At 40.6% G+C, this 19,660-nt stretch overlaps 1 protein-coding gene across 2 annotated transcripts in view; it reads right to left on the bottom strand.

Annotated features, from left to right (window-relative positions):
• The window catches only part of gpc5a (glypican 5a), a 141,084-nt gene continuing 121,424 nt past the window's right edge, over positions 1-19,660 (bottom strand). For both annotated transcript variants that reach the window (XM_085806123.1, XM_085806122.1), the window contains exon 9: positions 1-496. In XM_085806123.1, the coding sequence (XP_085662249.1) occupies positions 336-496 (161 nt within the window). In that variant the 3' untranslated portion in view covers positions 1-335. The remainder of the gene's footprint in view (positions 497-19,660) is intronic.

The following is a 19,660-nucleotide window of genomic DNA, read 5'->3' as shown; positions in this document are numbered from 1 at the left end:
GAATTAATACCAATTATAACAAAGTATGTTGTAGTTATCTGTGAAATTCAGCTGTTGTTAAGTGAGTAAAGTCATTATTAGTGTTAATGAATGCCAGATAACTGATTAAAAACAAAACAAAAACACAAACTGAACCATGTGCTGTCTCTTACAAAAGCCACAGTGTCCGGTCATCTTTCCGCACGATGAATTCGCTCCCACTGCTTCCTGCACTCCGTGGAAGAGGTGCTCCATTTCATACCACAGCATGTTATGTCCACTGGCCCCCTTGCATTTCTGGATAAATAAGCTTGAAATCAAGTCTTGACAGTTTCATGCTGCAGAAAAGGCAGCTGTTACAAGGCCAGGAGCATATGTAAACAAGGCAATATCAGGACCCAGATGGCTCCCGTCAGTCCAAGGCCCCGGGATCTGCCCTCCGCTTCTGAATCCTCGACAGGTGGATGATGATGATAATGATGATGGTGTTTGTGATCACCCGTCACATCTGGACTCGCTGAGGAGACAGAGAGAGAGAGCAGAAACCAGGAAGATGCTCATTAGCAACATAACATCTAGATTATTATTGGACAAGGATGAGGCTGGTTTCTGTACTGTATACTCACTGTCAACACAAACAAGAACCACAACCAATCAAAACCTTAACACTTCAATCTGTGGCACTCAGCTCGCAGATGAGATTTCTTTGTTTAAGTGCAATTATGTGCATTAGTGAGTTAAAGTACAGTGCCCATGGTCTCATAACCACAGCCATGTTGCTTCACACACCTTCCCCAGCTGCAATACATTAGGGCAGCCACTAACCATTAGGGGAATTTGTTAATTTTCCACCAGCCTATTTATAGTGAGCTGATGTAACTGGTGGGGCAACGTTCAGCCTCTCCGCTGCTCCCCTGAGGTGCAGCACGGAGCATCTCGGGTGCTCCTGTGTGTCAACAGTGTTTGTCCCGAGGTGTAAAAAGCTAAATGCATGCACAGTTACAACAAACTAAAATAACTAAAGCGTTACAGCATTAATCAACAGAGGACTTTCATTTTCTACACAGGCTGTAGTTTGAAGGTTATAAGAAGTGAGATGCTCTTAAACACATGTTCAGGATTGACTTTTAGTATTTAGTTTTAGTTTTTACTTCATAGTAACATAAGGCATATAAACACCGGAGGAGAGGGGAGACTGTAAAAGTCCCTAGACACAATCAAAGTGATGTTGCAGTTTTATATGGTGCATCATACACTTGAGCACATTTAGCCATGAATGGGTGTAACTACAGTAGATGTTATAAAGGCTTCAGGTAGTAGGGGTTTAAAAAATGAGGTAATGAACTTCCTGAACAGCTAAAATGATCCATAACATATGTTAAACTGACGTCACATTGTTTATGCAAATACCCAAATTTGGAATATTTGCATAATCTGCTTCATCTTCCAGCTGCATTTGCTAATAATGTGCTGCTGTTGTAATCACATTCAAATATTGTATTTTACCCTTGCCTCTTTTATTAACTGCTGTCAGTACTGTATAAATTATATAACATAAACATATTTTCTTTTTATAGTGCATGTCCCAGAGGTTTTGTGTTGCAGCTGCTCCTGTCAACCAACCATTTTTTGTCATGGTAAAGTCCCTATTTTGTTCTATAATTACATTTTAACAACTTCAATGAAATTATATTATTATAATTTGGATACAGAAATAAAATGTAGTCTTTTCTTTATTAGAGTAGTTTTTAATCTTAAAAGTAAATAAATGTTAAGTTTACTTTGTAATTTGTTAATATTGTTTTTGCATTCAATTGAATTTGCACCACACACACAGTGTATGAGACAGTCATTTATCTTTTCCCTCTGACCTTCATATTACTGTATATTCACATTATATACACCAAACCACCTTGACTTGAGCTCCAGCGGATATCAATTCAGGCGACTGCAGCACACCGGCTGCCGACATCTATCTTGCTGTTTACGTCTCTTTGGAGGCCTCAAGTGTTGAGGGGGGAAATTCACTGTCCCTCCCTGAGTGAAATACAGTGTCCTCTTTAGCCCGGCTGATGTCACCTAAGGACACCTCAGACTCCTTCTTGATTCATCCCCACAGGGACGGAGGGAAGCTGGGCCCCAATAGATGGCCAGCCGCTCCGGGTCTTTCCAGTCTCTGACTCAGACCTCAGGGTCATAAGTCTGTCGTGGGCAGGATTACTCTAACCCCGACCCTTTCAGAGTTGTATAAAGGCTGTGTTATCAAACTTTATCTTAGTAGCAGAAAAATAAAACCAGCTGCAGAGGACATTCTCTGGGGACTCCAATTCCACTTTTTTATGGTCCAGCAGACAGAGCCTGTAACTCTTTTCCATCCACAATGTGACATAAAGATAAGATGAGCACAACATAAGCATGACTGAAACATACATCATAGTCTTTATATGCATTTATAATATTATTTCTGAATGGACACGTATTTGTCTTCACAGAAATGGACACATATAGGTAACACTTTACTTGAAAAGGTATTCATAAGATTGACATAAAACTGTCATAACCATGACATAACAGCTGTCATAAACATCAATGAATACTTATGACAGCTGTCGTTAAGTAAGTTATGTCACTTTTGATGCAAAGTTGACATTATTTGAGATGTCCTTGTTATGAGAACTTGACATCATTTTTAAAGTTTGGCAATTAGGTCTGCTATGACAGTTTAAATTGTCTTTATGTCAAGTTGTCAGAACAAAAACATCTCAAATAATGTCAACTTTGCATCAAAAGTGACATAACTTACCGAATGACACTTAACGACAGCTGTCATAAGTATTCACTGATGTTTATGACAGCTGTTATGCCATGGTTATGACAGTGTTATGTCAATCTTATGAATACCTATTCAAGTAACCCACATATATTGCTGATGATACTTCTGCTACATGAAGCACCATCGTGACGCATCTGGACAGGGCCTGAAATGGACTGTTATGTACTGATTCAGCGCCATGGAGGCCCAAGGACAGCTATTTGAAAGTGTTCAGCGCGCTGATAGTCCATCTGAGGTTCTTTACCCAAGAGCACTGAACTTCAAGAACTCGATCCTCGATTCCTCTCACTGAAGCTTCAAGGTTTCAAACGCAGCAACAAGCTGTGGTCAGAGTGACAGACTGTACTGTACTGTATCTTTCTGATGAATGAAAATTCATCAGAAAGTTGAACGCAGCTGATGGCATGAAAGCTCAAACAAACTTAAGGACATTAGGTCACGAGCAAAGAATACGTAAAAGGATCCAAAACTTTTAAAAGAGAAATCTAATCTTATCCGTATGTTTAAAAGAAACTACAGTACATCCATGGGGCGGTGTCTAGCTCAGTTGGTAGAGCAGCCGCCTCATGTGTTAAGGCTGCAATCCTCACTGCAGGCGGCCCTGGTTTGAATCCTGCATCGAGCGGCCCTTTCCCCCCATCTCTGCCTCCCCATTTCCTGTCTCTGTCAACTGTGCTTTCCATTAAAGGCGAAAAAGCCCAAAATATATACTTAAAAAAAAAGAAAGAAAGTACATCCATCCAAACACAAGGATGGAAGTGATTTCTTTGCAAGAGAGTTCCTTTGTCTTTTTACTACAATGTCAAAATAGAAGAAAGTAAAAGCATTAATGTTTGAAAGCGCTGGATAATTTTTGAAAATAATACTTAAGTGAAAGTTAACTCTGCCATTGTAGCCAGTTTATTATGGCTCCAATCTGAGGTCCTTACTCTATAACTATTATCAGTACTACTGTAACTACTGTAAGACTTCAAGACTTGATGGCAGAACAGTTACAGTCCACAAGTTCACATACTAATGTGGAAACTCCCTTTACTGAATGTATTAACTAGAGTTCAATATTGCACTCTATGACCTTTATGCTTCAAACTTATTTCTTTTATCTATACCGTATGCAGGTTGATCAGAACAGACACTTTCAGAGTTTTGTACCAGGACACGATGAGTTTTCAGACGACTGAAGAGGGGACAACAACTGCAGTTTGGAAAAATACATTTCAAAATAAACTCGCAAACGAGCATCTAATGGAGGTCTGATCATTTGGCACACACATAATTATAAACACAGGCAAATATGTGTTATTTAATATCTCACATACTGTACACACACACAGTATTGACTCTGGCTGCATTACGGCTATTAATAACCATCATTACTGCTGAATCTTCTGGCTATAAGTGGGTTTATTTCATGAATGATAATGAAGGTCCATGTAAATAAAAGGAGCATCTTTCCCTCAAAAAGTCCAACTACACATGTCCAAAATGGAACAACCCAACAGAGCAGATGTTTTTCTTCTGCAGTTGAGGTCATAGTGAAGTTTTTCTCCAAAAGCTAATGGCTGAAAAGAGCTGTAAAGGTCTGTTCTGTGTTTTTGGATCAAAGCACGAGTGATTTTAGAAATTTTCTTGGCAAGTGGTGAAGTAATGATATGTTTTAGTAAACCCTTGGCAGAGATGTTAGGACGCTTGAAAAGGTGCTTGGTCTGAAGAGAGACATAGGTCAGAACGAGAGGCTTACAACTGAAGTGAAATCAATACGAGCTGATTCCTGAGGACTTGGACCAACAATGATCAATACCACACTAACTGCACCAGGAAAAAAAAGAAAGAAAAAAACTAACAACTGCAGTGATGGAAAGTGCTTTTGTGTGATTATAAGAGGGTCTGCATTCAGAGCTTTAGAGCCTTTAGAGCAAATCTTCAGGTTGCCTGGCTGCTACAGAGTAAAAGGGTTATTATGAAAAGCCCAAAGTTTGTCAAACTTCATTACAGCTTCTATTAACAACTTCCTCTACTTCAGCAGTCTCATTAGTTTGCAGAAGTGTCTCACATGGAAATTATTCTCCTTTCTCACTTTCCGATGACCCCAGCTTGCAACTGTAACACTATTAAAATCCAAACATAAACATTAATTAGTTAAGAGCAGCGCAGAAGGTGAAATGATGATGAGAAGGTTAGGAGAGTAGGTGCCTTTGTTTACTCTTTCGGTGTTCGTCGTCTGCAGTTTTAGTAGTTAAATATATAAATCCAAGCAATTACTGTTATTATTATTATATTATACCCTAGTGTCTAAATAAAAGTCGTCCCTTCGTAGAGTCCCTTTAATTAACCTTTGGTATACATCCAGTGTACCTTAAACCAATATTGCACGTGCATGGCACTAAGTCTACACAGAAGCAACTTTAACATATTTCACTCAAATTACAATTCAGTCAGAGACACTCATTTCAAGCTGCTGACCACTTATTGCAAATGTTTAGATGTGAAGAAAATGCTTTACTTTTGATTTGGTTTATCAGAGAATACAAACAGCAGCAAGGGATCTACTGAGAGAAGCAGATGCCTTCTCATATTGTAGATCATCAAAGCTTCCTGTAAACATTGTTAAACATTAGGTCTAAGTCAACACTGTCAAAGCTTTAGTAACGAGTATTTGGTATTTGGACATTTGGAGCTGCAGTGTTGTATGAGACTAACCATTTATAAAGCCCTATTTGAGTTCCACATGCATGAGCGCCCCTGTTCATGCATGTGTAACTCAAACACATGATGTTGCTATTCAGCTTGCAGCCGAAACAGGTGACGCTTTAATCAGCCATTAATACAGTGCATGGATGAGACACCTGGAACCAACTGAGACGTGAGCACCAGTTAGGTGTTCTGCCTAAATACACTAATGGAAAACTCCATCAATACATGCTCTGATCATAACAAATAATCAGTTAAAATAATCAATCAAAAAGCACCTTTAAAGGGGAACAATGCAAGTCTGGTATAGCTCTTGCGCTACTTTCCATTCACTGTTTATCCCTACCCACCGGCGAGACGTAGCTGGCAAGAAGGCAATCCATGCAGCGGAGGATAACGTTAAATATCATATACGTTTTACGATGTGTATATTTGCATAGTCTTATCTGTCATAAACAAGAGATTATGGGCGTTTTTGTGTCATGGTGCCGCTGAGACGAGAGCTGGGACACTGGGATGGAGGCCAAGAGACACTATAGATGGAAGGCAGAGAGCCTCCAATCTCCCGTTAACAAGCCATCTAAACATCATAAAGCTGTTTCATTAACGTAAAAAAAATCTTACATACTGTACAGTAGTTCCTCTTTAAGGCATTGCTGCCTTTAATTGTCACAGAGAGACAAGAAACAGGAAGAGGGAGGCGGTGACAACATACAACATGAGTCTCAATCATCTCAGTTTCCCCAATTTATCTGCAAATGTTTTATATGTGTTTATTGGCATGCTTTATTTTTTAAACTATGTCATGTCAGTGTAGAAGAGAAAGACATTGTGTATTTACCTTTGCAAAAGTGGTGTACTAAAGGAGTGCAACCTGCAGCTGAAGTGTTTGGATTGCATTTGCTAAAATGGACTTCACCTATTCCCACCTCTAGTTATTTGGAAGATATAGTCTATTTGTAACTTTTGACAGTAATGTTCATATTTGTCCTGGTGTCAGTGTTTGTATATAATGGAAAAGTGGATTCACGGCAGTTTATGATGAGCACAAATAACAGACAGTATGAATGGGTTTCCACTGGGGTTATTTTTGTTTTCACAGCTAAACAATCACACTGAGAGAGAGGGAGAGAGAGCTGAGACCTTTCAGCCCGAGGTAGAGGCCTCACCACCATTTAACCACATTGATTTCTGTGTTGTTTGACAGTCTTATTAGACTGCCTGCTGCCAGAAATAAACCTGAGAATTGAACCTGAGAGAAGTCGTAGAATCTTCTTTTCACTCTGCCGTGAACAAATAAAGTTTGAGAGATTACGCCGGCTTTATATTATGAAGAAGCAACAGCAAACAGCAGAGATTGAATTCTCTAATCCTTCTTTTCTTAAACGTTTCTATATAGTTGGATGGTGAGAGAGCGAGTTTTCCAGGCTGGGTTAAAGGTAGAGGAGATTTCTGAGTAAATGTTAATCATAAATAGGACACCAACACCAACTCTATGATGGATGACAGCTTTTGTTAGAGGCAAAAGTTCTTGTAGTAGTTGTACTGAAATAAATCATCCCATTGCAATCGTCTTTGGGAGTGTGAAAGTGTGTGTGTGTGTGTGGGACTGTGTTTGTAAATGCATGTGTGAGGTGTCAACCACGAGCCTCCTTACACCTCCTTAGTGTGTGTGTGTGTGTGTGATTACACTCCTTCGTAAGCGTATGCAGTGGTTCGTTTTGGAATAGTGTAACCCTTTTTTTGGGGTGAAAATAAATAAATAATTTGAAAAAAAATATCAAGATGTAGCAACTGCTATTCTGGCAACAGCAGATAACGCCTTTTGTTGATACAAAATTAAAACAGATAACAGAAGAAAGTGGAAAGACGCGTGAACGCTACAGAGATCTATTAACATTTGGAAATGGAGTGGAACATGATACCAATCACAAGGCATAAATAATGTATTCTACAAGCATCTGCTGTTGATACTGATACAGGATGCTAATAAAACCGGTTTGGATGAGGGATTAACTTCTAACATCATGCTACCGTCATTTTGTAAAGTTGTTTTTTTGTAAAGCAATGAAAAGGAATGGCTTCTGAAATATAGATTGTTCTGTTTTGTTGTGTGAAGCAATTGTGTATTAATATTGTATAGCCACGGTGCTCCAACTCTTTCATCAGGGGCCCATTTATGAATTTTCTATATGGTCAGTCAGAGGTCTGAAAAAACACAAACTCACACAGAAGCAAAAAACTCAAGAAGTTTTTCAAACTGCAACCAAAAAATTCAACTCAAAGAACTTGACTGAACATTTACATCTCACAATAACTATGTCATGAATATGTTTGGCCTGTGATTATACATCCAGCATCACTCAAGCACGACACCTAGCATAGAGTTTCCAATGGGCCTGAAATCATAACCTGACCTGGCCTGGGTGTTGAAGCCCGACCCGAGTCATTTTTATATATTTTTGGTCCAAACCCGACCTGAACCTGGCCAAAGAAAATTAAAAAAAAACCTTGCCTGATGCGTCAGTGCCGATTCAGTGCATTTCACAATAAACAACAAATAGTACAACCAGCCAGAAGATGTGTTTTATACATGAAAAGAAAAAAAAGGAAGGCTGAGACCCGACCTGAGTCATTTCCATATATTTTCAGCCCAAACCAGGGTGTCTGGTTGGGTTGGTCGGCCCATTGAGAGCTCCAACGTGCCACATAATCTGATCTGGACTCCAGCTGTGTTTGTCAGCAAACCTTCTCTCAGCTCGGTTATTTTCCTGTGACCATACACTTACTGTATGTCAACATGCTGCATTTTTTCTTAAAGCGACATTGTGAATTACTCCCATCTAGCAGTGCTGTTGTATATCGCAACCAACTCAATCATATATTCTTTATGCTGCATTCACGTGGAATTGGGCAGACGGCAGACGGACGACAGCTGCTGCACATAACGGGATGAACAAGTGGTCCGTCGGCATGAGGCAAAACGACACACATGTGACACTATGTTATCATGCCGATGTCGTATTCACGTTTTTTAGGATTTCTCTTGTCCGGTTTGTTTGCCAACTGCCATTCGCCTGACTCCACGTGAATGCAACATCAGTGTGACCCTCCACCCTTTCTCACACTACACCGCGGTGATGGTTTTCAAACAGACTCCATCGTTTCTCCCCGAGCCGACAGCTCCGGTGAGTTTCTGTGGTTACCTACGGTCACGCTGCCACTGAACGCAAAACATGGCGGCACAACATGGCAGCCGGCACTGAGCTTACCAGCTCTATGCATATACTGTATGAATGGCTTCAGTTTGTTGATGGGGGTAATTACTAATTAATGAAACACATATTTTTTAACAAAGTAATCGATTTTTATGAATAGACAACAAGAGCATTTACACAATGTCCCTTTAAGGGAGGTGTAATAACACTAGATGTTTAGTCTGTTTTATTTCTCTCTGTATTGTGAAGCTCTTAGGAGTTTATACGTCACTCTAACTCCGAGATGTCATTGTCCTCTGCCGCATCCCCATTAATCCTGTCACTTAGAGGGAAGTCTATTTCTGGAGCTTGGATCTATCATTTCACACAAATAGAAAAACATATTCATGTCAAAACTGATGCTTTAGTGTCCTATCTAGTCCATCACATTAGACAGTGTAAAGCGGTTGTATGCTGTTGTAATGTATCTGTTGTTTATGTCTTTTTTTTGAGTTGCCTGTGCGGCTGCTGTTTGTTTCTCCCTTTAATGGCCGTTGCATCATCAGTCGCACTGATCGCAAACCGATATCTCCGCCCTGCCCCGCCGCTTCAGAGGGCCATTACATCAAGAAGACCCAACTGGCGCTGCAAGAGGAAAACCCTTCACTTTATTGCCCCACGGGGAAAATTATCCTTGTCACACTTTGAAACCCACATGCATGCAGACACATCACCGCGTCCTCGCTTCTACGCACCAGATACACACTCACACATGCTAGTGGCGCACACAGCTAAGCTTCTTAGAATGAATTTTAATAATCAGCATATAACCCAATCTATGTGTGGCGTATACAGCATGGCAAGTAGGATTAAGTTTAAATAAAGAGAGGCATGCAGATTTCTAGCAGCAAGTTGTTTTTCGCCCCAGAATTGTTTTGTTTACACGTAAACGAGATCAGCTGAGGAGAGGAGCTAAACGAAGAGAAACCACCTGAGACCTCTCGGAGAGAAGGCTGAGTGCTCCCATTCACAAACACAACAATTGAATATAGCTCTGTGTTGCAGCACGGCATCCCCTTTCAATTAGATGCAGACGCCCAGAGAAAACAGAATAAATTAACTCTTTATCCACGGAAATCGTATCATTTAGCACGATTTCACTCATTTACATCTCGTGCACAATTATAGTGCTCAGTGAAAAAAAGTCAGTTTGTGATGATTAATTCATCATAACTGCTCCGTCAACACCAACACCACCAGGAGATTCACATTTGTCAGGTGTTTACTGTACGACACTGGTGTGCAAAACCCGACTCAGTGCAACTGGATTAAGTGTCATGTGTTTTAAATTTAAAAAAACATACCCATGGTACTTATAGAGCCTACAACGTAAAGTCAGCTGTGCACACATTGACAGACATACACAGACACAGACACAAACACATGCTGTATGGAATATGGTTTCAGACTTAAAGGACAAGTCTGGTGTTATATCACATCTTTCTCACTCTGTCAGCAGCAGCAGCAGCAACTTCTTGATGGATTGCCATGAAATTTTGCACAGACAGTCGTGGTCTGTGGAAGACAAAGCCCACTGACCTTTGTAATCCTGTGACTTCCAGAAGCATCACTGTGAGGTTTGACCAAATATCTCCCATCAGCCTCAGCTGTTCCTTGCACTTAGTGCTAATAAGCAACGTTAGCACGCTGACTCACAGCGTACACAGGGGCATTATAGTGGAGCTACATAGTGGGCATATTCGAAATGCCGGAGGCTTTTAAAAGACTTTTAAAAATGCTACTGTGGGGCGGTGTTTAGCTCAGTTGGTAGCGCACCCGCCCCATGTGTTGAGGCTATAGTCCTCACTGCAGGCGACCCCGGTTCAAATCCCGCGCCGAGCGGCCCTATCCTGCGTGTCATCCCCCCCCCTCTTTGCCTCCCCATTTCCTGTCTCTCTCTCAGCTGCCCTGTACATTAAAGGTGTACAGAAAAGAAAATTGAATTTAAGCCCACTCTGGGTCATAAAATTTGTGTGATAACTCATCTATCAGACGATGTAGGCCAAACTTTGTGCAAAATTCTATTTTTGAGTAAATCCGGGATGAAAGTGTGTATTTTTTTTCTCCGCATTGGATAATGCAGGCGCACGGATTATACGTCAGCCTGTACACGATTCACCAGCCACTGATATTGGATCCGTAATCCGTCATTCAAACGTCTGAGACACGCACACACACACGGAGCTCGGGCTCGCCCCAAGCTTTGAATATCCCGTCCGCTGGATAACGACCAATCAAATTCGCTTTCCTTACTCGGGTAAACTCGTGTTGCAGCTCGTGACAACTCGGCGCGACAAACAGGACAAACGGCCATTTCTATACACCTTTAAAGGCAAAAAAGCCCCCAAAAATATACTTTAAAAAAAAATGCTACTTTGCTGTGGTACATGCGTGTGTTTGTTTGTTGCATCACATGAGCACTAAGTAGTGATGTGTTGGACAACACACCCATCTTTGAAATCAGCCTTCGTTTTGATCTTAAGTGTAAATGAGTTTTTCCTGTGACAAAGTCAAATTAACACAATCTGTCCACAGACAGACATATTAACACCTACTCTTTGGTTGCTCCTATTACAGTACAGTATGTGTCTCCACAGTGACACACACACACACACACACACACAGATTCTCAAGGTGAAAAGAACATCAGCAACACAGTCGCAGCTAGTGAGGATGAAACAGAAGTTATGAAACATTAGTTAGGAGACATTTGGAGGTGTCTCCTGAGCAGCAGACAGCTGAGAGACACGTTGATGGTGAATCTATTAAAATCCTTGTGCCCTCACTGAAAAGCAATTGCCAACTGACCAGGCTGGTAAACACAAACATAACTGTGTTTACTGACAACACATCATGAGATTGTTGATATAGAGAAGATGCTTCTCCATTCTGCTGTCATCATGTGAGGCTTCTTTGCATGTTTAAGTAACTACACTGCAGTAAAAAGGTAACTACTGAAGTTTACCTTCAGAGTAAATCAGGGGAGCAAAGAGAAAATTATTCGTAAAAGTTTGCATAGTACAACTACAACAGCCATTCCCAAGTTCGCTCTAACAATACAAGCATTGTGTGAAAGTCTCCTGATAGTTCAATCACCTTGAATCAGGTCAACTTGCCTTTTGTCTGATTTCATTTACCTGCTGTACTTGAAGCCAGCGCATTTCAAATGTCTAGTCTGACCCCCAATAAAATCAGCATCCATCCTGTTTGTGCAATTATAGAGAAAAGCAGGATCAATGGAATCTAATTTAAGGCAGAGGCATTATTCTAAAACACAGAGGCTGGTGCATCTCTGCATGGAGCCAGCAGAATGATTAAGTGCTCTGGTTATATCCTGTACGGCTCTGCTGCACATGCCACAGTGAGAGTGTTCATGTCCTGGATCCTATCACCCCAGCCTCTATTACATCCTCAGAGCAGTCAATACTCGACTCTGACCACCAGTCAGTCACTCTCAGGTTGCACACACAGGCAGAATACAAATCAGCCTGGAAAACTCAAAGCTCTGCATCCTCTCTGTGTCCACACCGTTTCTCAGCCGGCTGCTGTTTGAACAAACCTATTCCCACAAACTTGGTTGGAAACAAATGATTTCCATAGTAGCACAAATTTAACATATCTGTTCGTATAACAATAAAGTAAAAAGTTGTAATGAGATGTCCATTACAACACAAGACATGTGGCTTCATACATTACGAGCCAACTTATTGGTCTCTGTATTGTAAACTGTAGCTGTTGCCCAAATAATAATCATGCAAGAATATGAAGTTCATTGATAAATCAATTAATATCATCATATTTTCATTGCCAATTATTTGAAAAATCTTTTAATCCAAATATTCATGAATATATCCAATATTCAAATGTGATGACTTGCTGCTATTCCTCATACACCAACGTATTTCTGTTTTTTGCCTATTAAAATTTATCATCTTGGGCTGTGGTGGAAAAATAATTTTAGTATTACTGATGCAATGCCTTCCACAGCAATATAATCTTTTTATCAATGCCTAAACCTGGTGATAACTATATAACTGGCAACAGTTAAAGCAAAAGCAAAAGCAAAAAAACTTCCTGGCATGTGATAAAAACAACAAACTCAAAACAAGCACGTTAATATTGTATCACATAGAGTCAGAGAGTGTTAACAAAAGGAGGGGAAGTGTTCAATTTTTCATGCACGGTTCCCTTTTTTTTTCACGGTGGAAAACAAAACATACGCGCTCTGATCAAATTGACATGCACTGACAAAGGTCTCTGCGAACCTGCCCTTCTCCTTCTACACCCTTGTGTTGTTCTTTACCAGCGGCAGCTCACATCCTCAGAGTTAAGCCTCGCTGCAGTCAACTTCATGCAACAGCAGACTTAACACCTCTGGCACCACATAAACAGGACAAGGTCGTTCAGCTCTCTCATCTGTAGACAAATACACACTGTACAACAATATAAAACAATTAATGGGGGTTTTAAAGGCCCTGAAAACCCACTTTACCTCAGTCACCTTCTTCGTCTGAGTCCCACATCAACACAACATGTTTTTGTCAAATTACAGCACTGGTTATTTCACAAAAAAACATTGTGTCTCTTTTAGTTTTGGCTTGTGTTTATATCTTAAGTTGGAAGTGGGTGGTGCAGTTGGAAAGACGCACTGTCCTGTGTTTCCCTGCAGCGATTGGGATTCAGCTGCATGGTTTAAATTTTAATGAATAAATAGCATCTAATAACATCTACAAGTATATTCATCTCTTAGTCTTGGTAATGACTGTTGTTTATTTAGTCATGTTAACATTTGCTGGGTGGCGCGGTGCTGCAGTGCAGATCTCAGACTTTTCTGGGTTCATATGGAGTTGTGTATTGAGTCTGCATCCACAGACACACACACACACACACACACACACACACACACTAGGACTGTGTCTGAAATCACTTCACTATTCCCTTGTCACTGTATAAGTAACTCTATATAGAGGACTATATAGTGAGCTGATTGGTAAAGTGAAAAAACACATTTGGACACTACGGCGCTGCACAGTTAATTACGTTCTCACTGCCGCATAATTAAAACGTTCCAGATCAATGTCGACGACGATGCACGACCGCAGTGCATTATGGTCTGTATATTGCTTGGTTAGGGAACATTGTGGGATACTATGAGTCAACTATATAGAGTATATCAATTCTCACTATACATTCGGACAATGTACAATGAGCAGTGAGGGATTTTGGACACAGCCTGGGTCGATTATCAAATCTAAATTGCCCATAGGTGTGAATGTGAGTGTGTCTGTGAGGGCCTGCCCCACCCTCACCAGCTGGGATTGGCTCCAGCTTTCCCACGACCTTGTGTGGATAAGCGGTATGGCCAGTGGACGGATGGATGAATGCATGGATGGATGGATTAACATTTGTTGCAGAGAAATACTTTGGATTTGAAACCACGTTTTCAGGGAACTTTAAGGGATGATTGTTCTTTGAGTACTTGAATGAAAGCAGGATTAGTTCTGCTTGAAAAAAAACATTTCCTGTGTGATTAAAAACAGCTTTTGCAAGCTATCAATCAAAAGTCCCACAGGAGTTTCATACGATGATGATGATGATGATGATGATGATGATGATGATGTGCGAATGCTTTTTTTGGCAAATGTATCGGTTTCCATCTGGCTCCGTTTTTTGGTGGGATGGTTGAGTGTGAATGAGAGTCAGAGGGACGGCGCTGCACTCTGTTCCAGCCGCTCAGCTTTATGTACGGGTGGGTTGGATGCTGAGCTCAGCATGATGTTAACTGCATCAGCAACGAAACGGAAAGCACTGGTCCCAGTTTAGATTGTTGACACAATAAAGCGAACGCACACAGTCGGAGAAGAGTTGATTATCAAAAAAAAGAGGGATAGTGCAAAAGCCACAGGGCTCATTATAAGTTTGACAGATTTTAATGAAACACCTAGATCAAGAATTATTTCACAGTTTGAGTAATCAACTCGTGTCAGCTTCATAAATAATTAAATCTTTCCTTCATATTTTACCTCAAAGGTGCCTCAGCTTTAACCAGGCTAAAGACAATGTGCTAATTAGCATGTCCGCATCACAACCAGATATTACTCTTTTTTAGAAAACACAATTTGCATAATGAGGTTTTTGAATTTGCACTGTTCCCTCTCTTATTAACCTTCCATTAACCTTTAGATAAACAGAGGCAGCTCCGAGCATTATTCCCTGGGATCACACACCAAAAGGCTTGGCCCAAATTCATCAGACCAGCTGTGGAATCGCTTATGGGTGATTAGGCCACTGATAGCAGCTCGCCTCGCTGAAGATGAAGATCTTGTACAAGCTGCTCGGCAGCGAGGAGGTTACAAAGCAGCTCAGGCTCCTTTTGTTGTTCTTCACAGAGCTAATCCCAGGAATCCATTGGTGATGGGTAAAATCAATGCGAGAGGAAACGTTGATGGTCACAATTTTGAACACACATACAGTGAAGAGTAAAGCTAAATGACTTGATGTTTCAGTCCCTGTGCTAAACCTGCAACTAGAGTGAATGAAGGGGAAGTAGGATTGGCATTGGGATCATTGGGTGGGCGCCCTACTTTTACTTTTTGATGCTTTGTTGATTCACTTGTGACAATACTCAATAGCAGCACCTGTTGTTGATTTCCGTTTTAATCCAAAACAAGTTGCTGTTTTGTTTTTTTTATCTTGTATTTGACGGGTGGAGGAAGTGACCTTTCACCTCTATTGCCTTCAATAGACTGGCCATAGAAGTAGGAATTAAGAGAACAAAACTGTGATTTAAAACAGTGCAGGCAAACATGACATGATGATAAAACGTCCAGACTTGGCCGATACAGCTGAAATGTTCAGAAATGTCAACAGTGTTAAAGTTACACCTGTCTTTTTGTTCTCTTTTTTTTTTCTGTATTTGACAACAACTTGAGAACTTGTAGGAGAAACGATCTCTAATCTCCACCTTCTTCAACAGACATGGTCATAGATGAAGCCACAAACCCTCTTCTACAGAGAAACACACGACCTTCTGAGTAGCTTTGGCAGCTTTGGTTGCTGTTACTGTACAGCCGCTGCCATTCGGCCCGCCCCTCTTGTGATAACTATTGTGATTTAGCATGTAAAACAAGCAGCTCTACACCCGACACATGAGTGGCCGGAGAAGCAGGAAGGCGGTCTGGAGCTCCACGGTGGCCTAAATGGTGCAGCAGCGTTCTGGTCCAGGTGTTCTGGGGACTGAGCCTAGCCTGTCTTTGTTTTTTTTTTGTTTCTGGACTGTGTTTTCTTTTATGCTTGATAGCTTGGAACAGGAGTGCTGGGGTTTTTATTGTCATCCATTTATTTTGGCAATAGAGTTTGCCTTTGTATTACTCCCTGTTAAGGTCGAGCATTTTCAGTTCTTGATCAATTAGCACTTTGTTTTGCCCGGTTCCCCTCTTTTAGTTCACTTGTTGTCACTTTTGCCTCCACTGAATGAGCCTTTTATTTATTATAACCTATTTACACCTGGGTTTTTTATGTTACTTCCCTCCATCTCCTTTCAAACTGAGCCGGGTCATAATAGCGGCAGGTCGTTATTTCTGCATATTTGGTCTTTGTACCAGTCTTGCCATGGTATCGGTCAGGTGGCCACTGAGGCAGCTTTGAAGTGATGCTCTGTGCTCCTGCTTTCTTCTCACCTCCTGCACCTTGAAGTCCAATGTTTGTGCCTTTTGAGGAGCTGTTGGGTCAAACCCAAAGCTGGCTCTGCCGTGTTAGACTTGGCCAACCGCCTTCCTCCTCACTGCCACACAGGGGTCCACTGTTCAAATGACAATATCTTCGGTTTCATGTGACCGACCTCGTTTTGGTGTATTTCCATTTTTTTCCATGTGACCTGCATTTGGTAATTCCAATTGGCCATGTTCTACTTTGTTGATGGAGAATTCATGCACAGTTACAGGCCACACAAGTCTCCGTAGTGTAACAAACTGAATGCACCACAGCAGCACAGTCTTGTTGATTTGAGTTTTGTGTGTGATAGTATCCTTTTTCTTTGAGTTGTTCAGACTGCTTGGTGTGAGCTTTGCATCACACCATCAGCCCGAGCTCTTCACTGGCATTTCTGAAACAGTTCAGACTCAGGCCTTCCGTTAATTTGAAACCTTTGATCCATGACTTGACCTTTGACAATGGAGGTGCTGGATTTGATCTTCAGCCTCGCCCTGATGATTTGATGAAGCTTCTCTCTTGCCACAGGAGACAGTTGTTGCCAAGGTTGTTATAGTGTCCATATATCAGCAGTGCCCTCTGACCAGACAGTTGACCATTTATCAATCTGCTTTTACTGTTATTGTTTAGTTTAGGTTTGACCCATCCATCAGTTCCAACATCATCTTACACTCTATCAACTAACTCCTTCTTTGCTCATAACAATCTATAGGTTTTAATTATCTACTTGCTTGGGCAGATGACATGTTTGTCTTTTACAGAGGGAAGAAGCCTAACCCTTCATCCACTGGGGTTTATATAGTATGACGTCTTTGTTGACTTATTGTCCCGTGCCAAACTGTAATGGACTCATTACTGCCCCCCTGAGGCCAGAGGGATGAAAACATCCCCCGGTACTTCACGATTGGTGAGAACCCCTGTGGTAGTGTTATTTTGCCAATGTAAATGTCTCAATGGGGAAGACGCATATGACTCAACTGCTAATGAGAGAAGCTCCGAAAGACAAAGACAGCCTGCAACTGTTTGATACTCAAGCATGCAGAAATAAAATAAGCAAATAAATAAAGAATAAAAGCAGAGGCCATTTTGGTCCCATGCATTTCCCTTTCACAGAGTAACACATTTCATGCTTGATTGGACAGATTTTAAGCTACTATTATGGCAATTATATGCAAATCCTACAGCTTTGAATACAAATGAGTATTTACTTGAATTGCATTTCTTGTCTTAGCACTATTACTCTGGTAGCACCATAAGCCTGCACATCCTCGATCAATAAGTGCATACAACTTGTATGGAGTGCCTACAGAGTCACCGGCTAAGACACTGTGAAACTGCTGTGAATGAAGTATGAAGACCAAATACCCTTTTTTGTTTGTCAGGCTTTTAAAGAAACTCAACGCTGTATGCCTTCTGTGATACGTAAGTGGATGGAAAATACAGGAAATAATGGCTATACTGTAGATAATTTATTCTCGTAAACTCCACCGGCCTTGAAGGTTTAGTTTAGGTTGGGTTAGAGTTTTCATTACCAAAAGTTTATTTTTTAAAACTGCATTTTGTAACAGTATTATTATTATTATTGATGTGGTATTTTCTGTGAAGCTCACGTTTATATTCATTTGGCAGTGTGTGTGTGTGTGTGTGTGTGTGCATCAGGGATCAGGGGACTCTACCAGTCCAACCTATTCCTCCAGTTCAGTCAGGCTCTCTCTCTCTGCGGTTGATTAACTTTGTGATCCATTAAGTGGCTTCATCCCCTCAGCGGGGAGTGTGTGCCCTCCACCCTACCCTCGGAGGATTAGGGGAATCCCTCAGACATCATCAAAGGGACTCCAAGGTGAACAGAGATGCCGACTTTCTATGAAACGTCAGTGAAGACAGCAACAGCATCAACTCTGCTGGAGATGCTTCAGTCAAAAGCTGGTGAAATATATTTGTCTTTTTCTGAGCAGAGGCAACAGAACAACGTCAAGAGCAGAGACATTGTTATGACATGTTTATAAAACATGTGTCGGTTTACTGTCAGTACTTCTTGATCAAATGAAGACAGCAACGTTTCAGTTGGAACATGATCAACTTCCAAAATCCCTTTCGTATAGGAGCAGTTTTTCAAGCTCTGTGAGGGTGAAGTGAACTAGTTTTATGTTTTCAACACATCATATCAATTATTTAATTAGTTGATTTTTCTTGTTTTTGGTGCTGCACCAGTTTAAAACACTCAAATTTGGGGGGAAATGATGATGAAGATGTAGAGAAATCAAAGTCTTACATCATCTCAAGTTGAGCTTTTAATGTGGCTTGTTATCATGAAAAACATTCAGATGTAAACGTCATCTTTTGAACTCACAGAGTCGAAGTATCTCCAAAATCTGACATACAGTAGGAGCCCAAAGCAATTATTTTCAAAATGCACTTGGTCCAACTGAACTGAAACAAGGAACATTTTTAAAGTTTAAAATTCAAAAACTTCTTCCTTTTCTTATGTGACAGCTGACTTGTTGCTGTGATCTTGTGAAATCCTCATCAAAACCTGGAGAGTGTTTTGCCACAATAGTTTTAGATAAAGATTCTAGATAAGGTGAAATGAACAAAAAGAAGATAAAAGTGAACATCATTTTTTTCATCATTTTTTTTGTGTGTGTTTAAGAAACTTCTTTTCCAATTGTCATTCTACAAACAATATAATTCTGCCGTGATGAAGATAAAGATGCCGGAGTAAGAGATCAATAGAAACTGTGGACGTCTGATCATTTTTAGTGTAAGATCCAGGTGGAGGCAAAAAAAAACTTTGATCTGTGTGATTACATTGATACTACAATTAACTGTAATTATGTTGATATGATTGAGTTCATGAGACAGTTATTAATGCCTCTGCAGTGTGAAGAAAGAAATGTGTGGAGTTTGCACAGGTGACACTTCTTCCACATAATATTAAATTTCAAATCTGCAACCTCTGCATAATATTCATCCATGGTATTAAGTATCACTGAGCACATTATAAAATATAGGGAAGCTTGGGGCAACAGTTTTCAACAGGGGCTGTGATATTTCATCACTAAACATCCACGCGTATGGATTCTACTCACATGTATATATGTTCAGTCGGGCATTTAAACTACATGTCAGGTTATTCTCTCAGTATAATGATACAGTCTTTTATATTAAAGACCAATTGAGACCATCTTCT

Source organism: Trachurus japonicus, chromosome 3 (assembly GCF_045865225.1).
Source record: "Trachurus japonicus isolate A0001 chromosome 3, Traja_1.0".
Taxonomy (NCBI): domain Eukaryota; kingdom Metazoa; phylum Chordata; class Actinopteri; order Carangiformes; family Carangidae; genus Trachurus; species Trachurus japonicus.
Note: the sequence above shows the minus strand (reverse complement) of the source record. Positions and strands in the feature narration are given on the sequence as shown.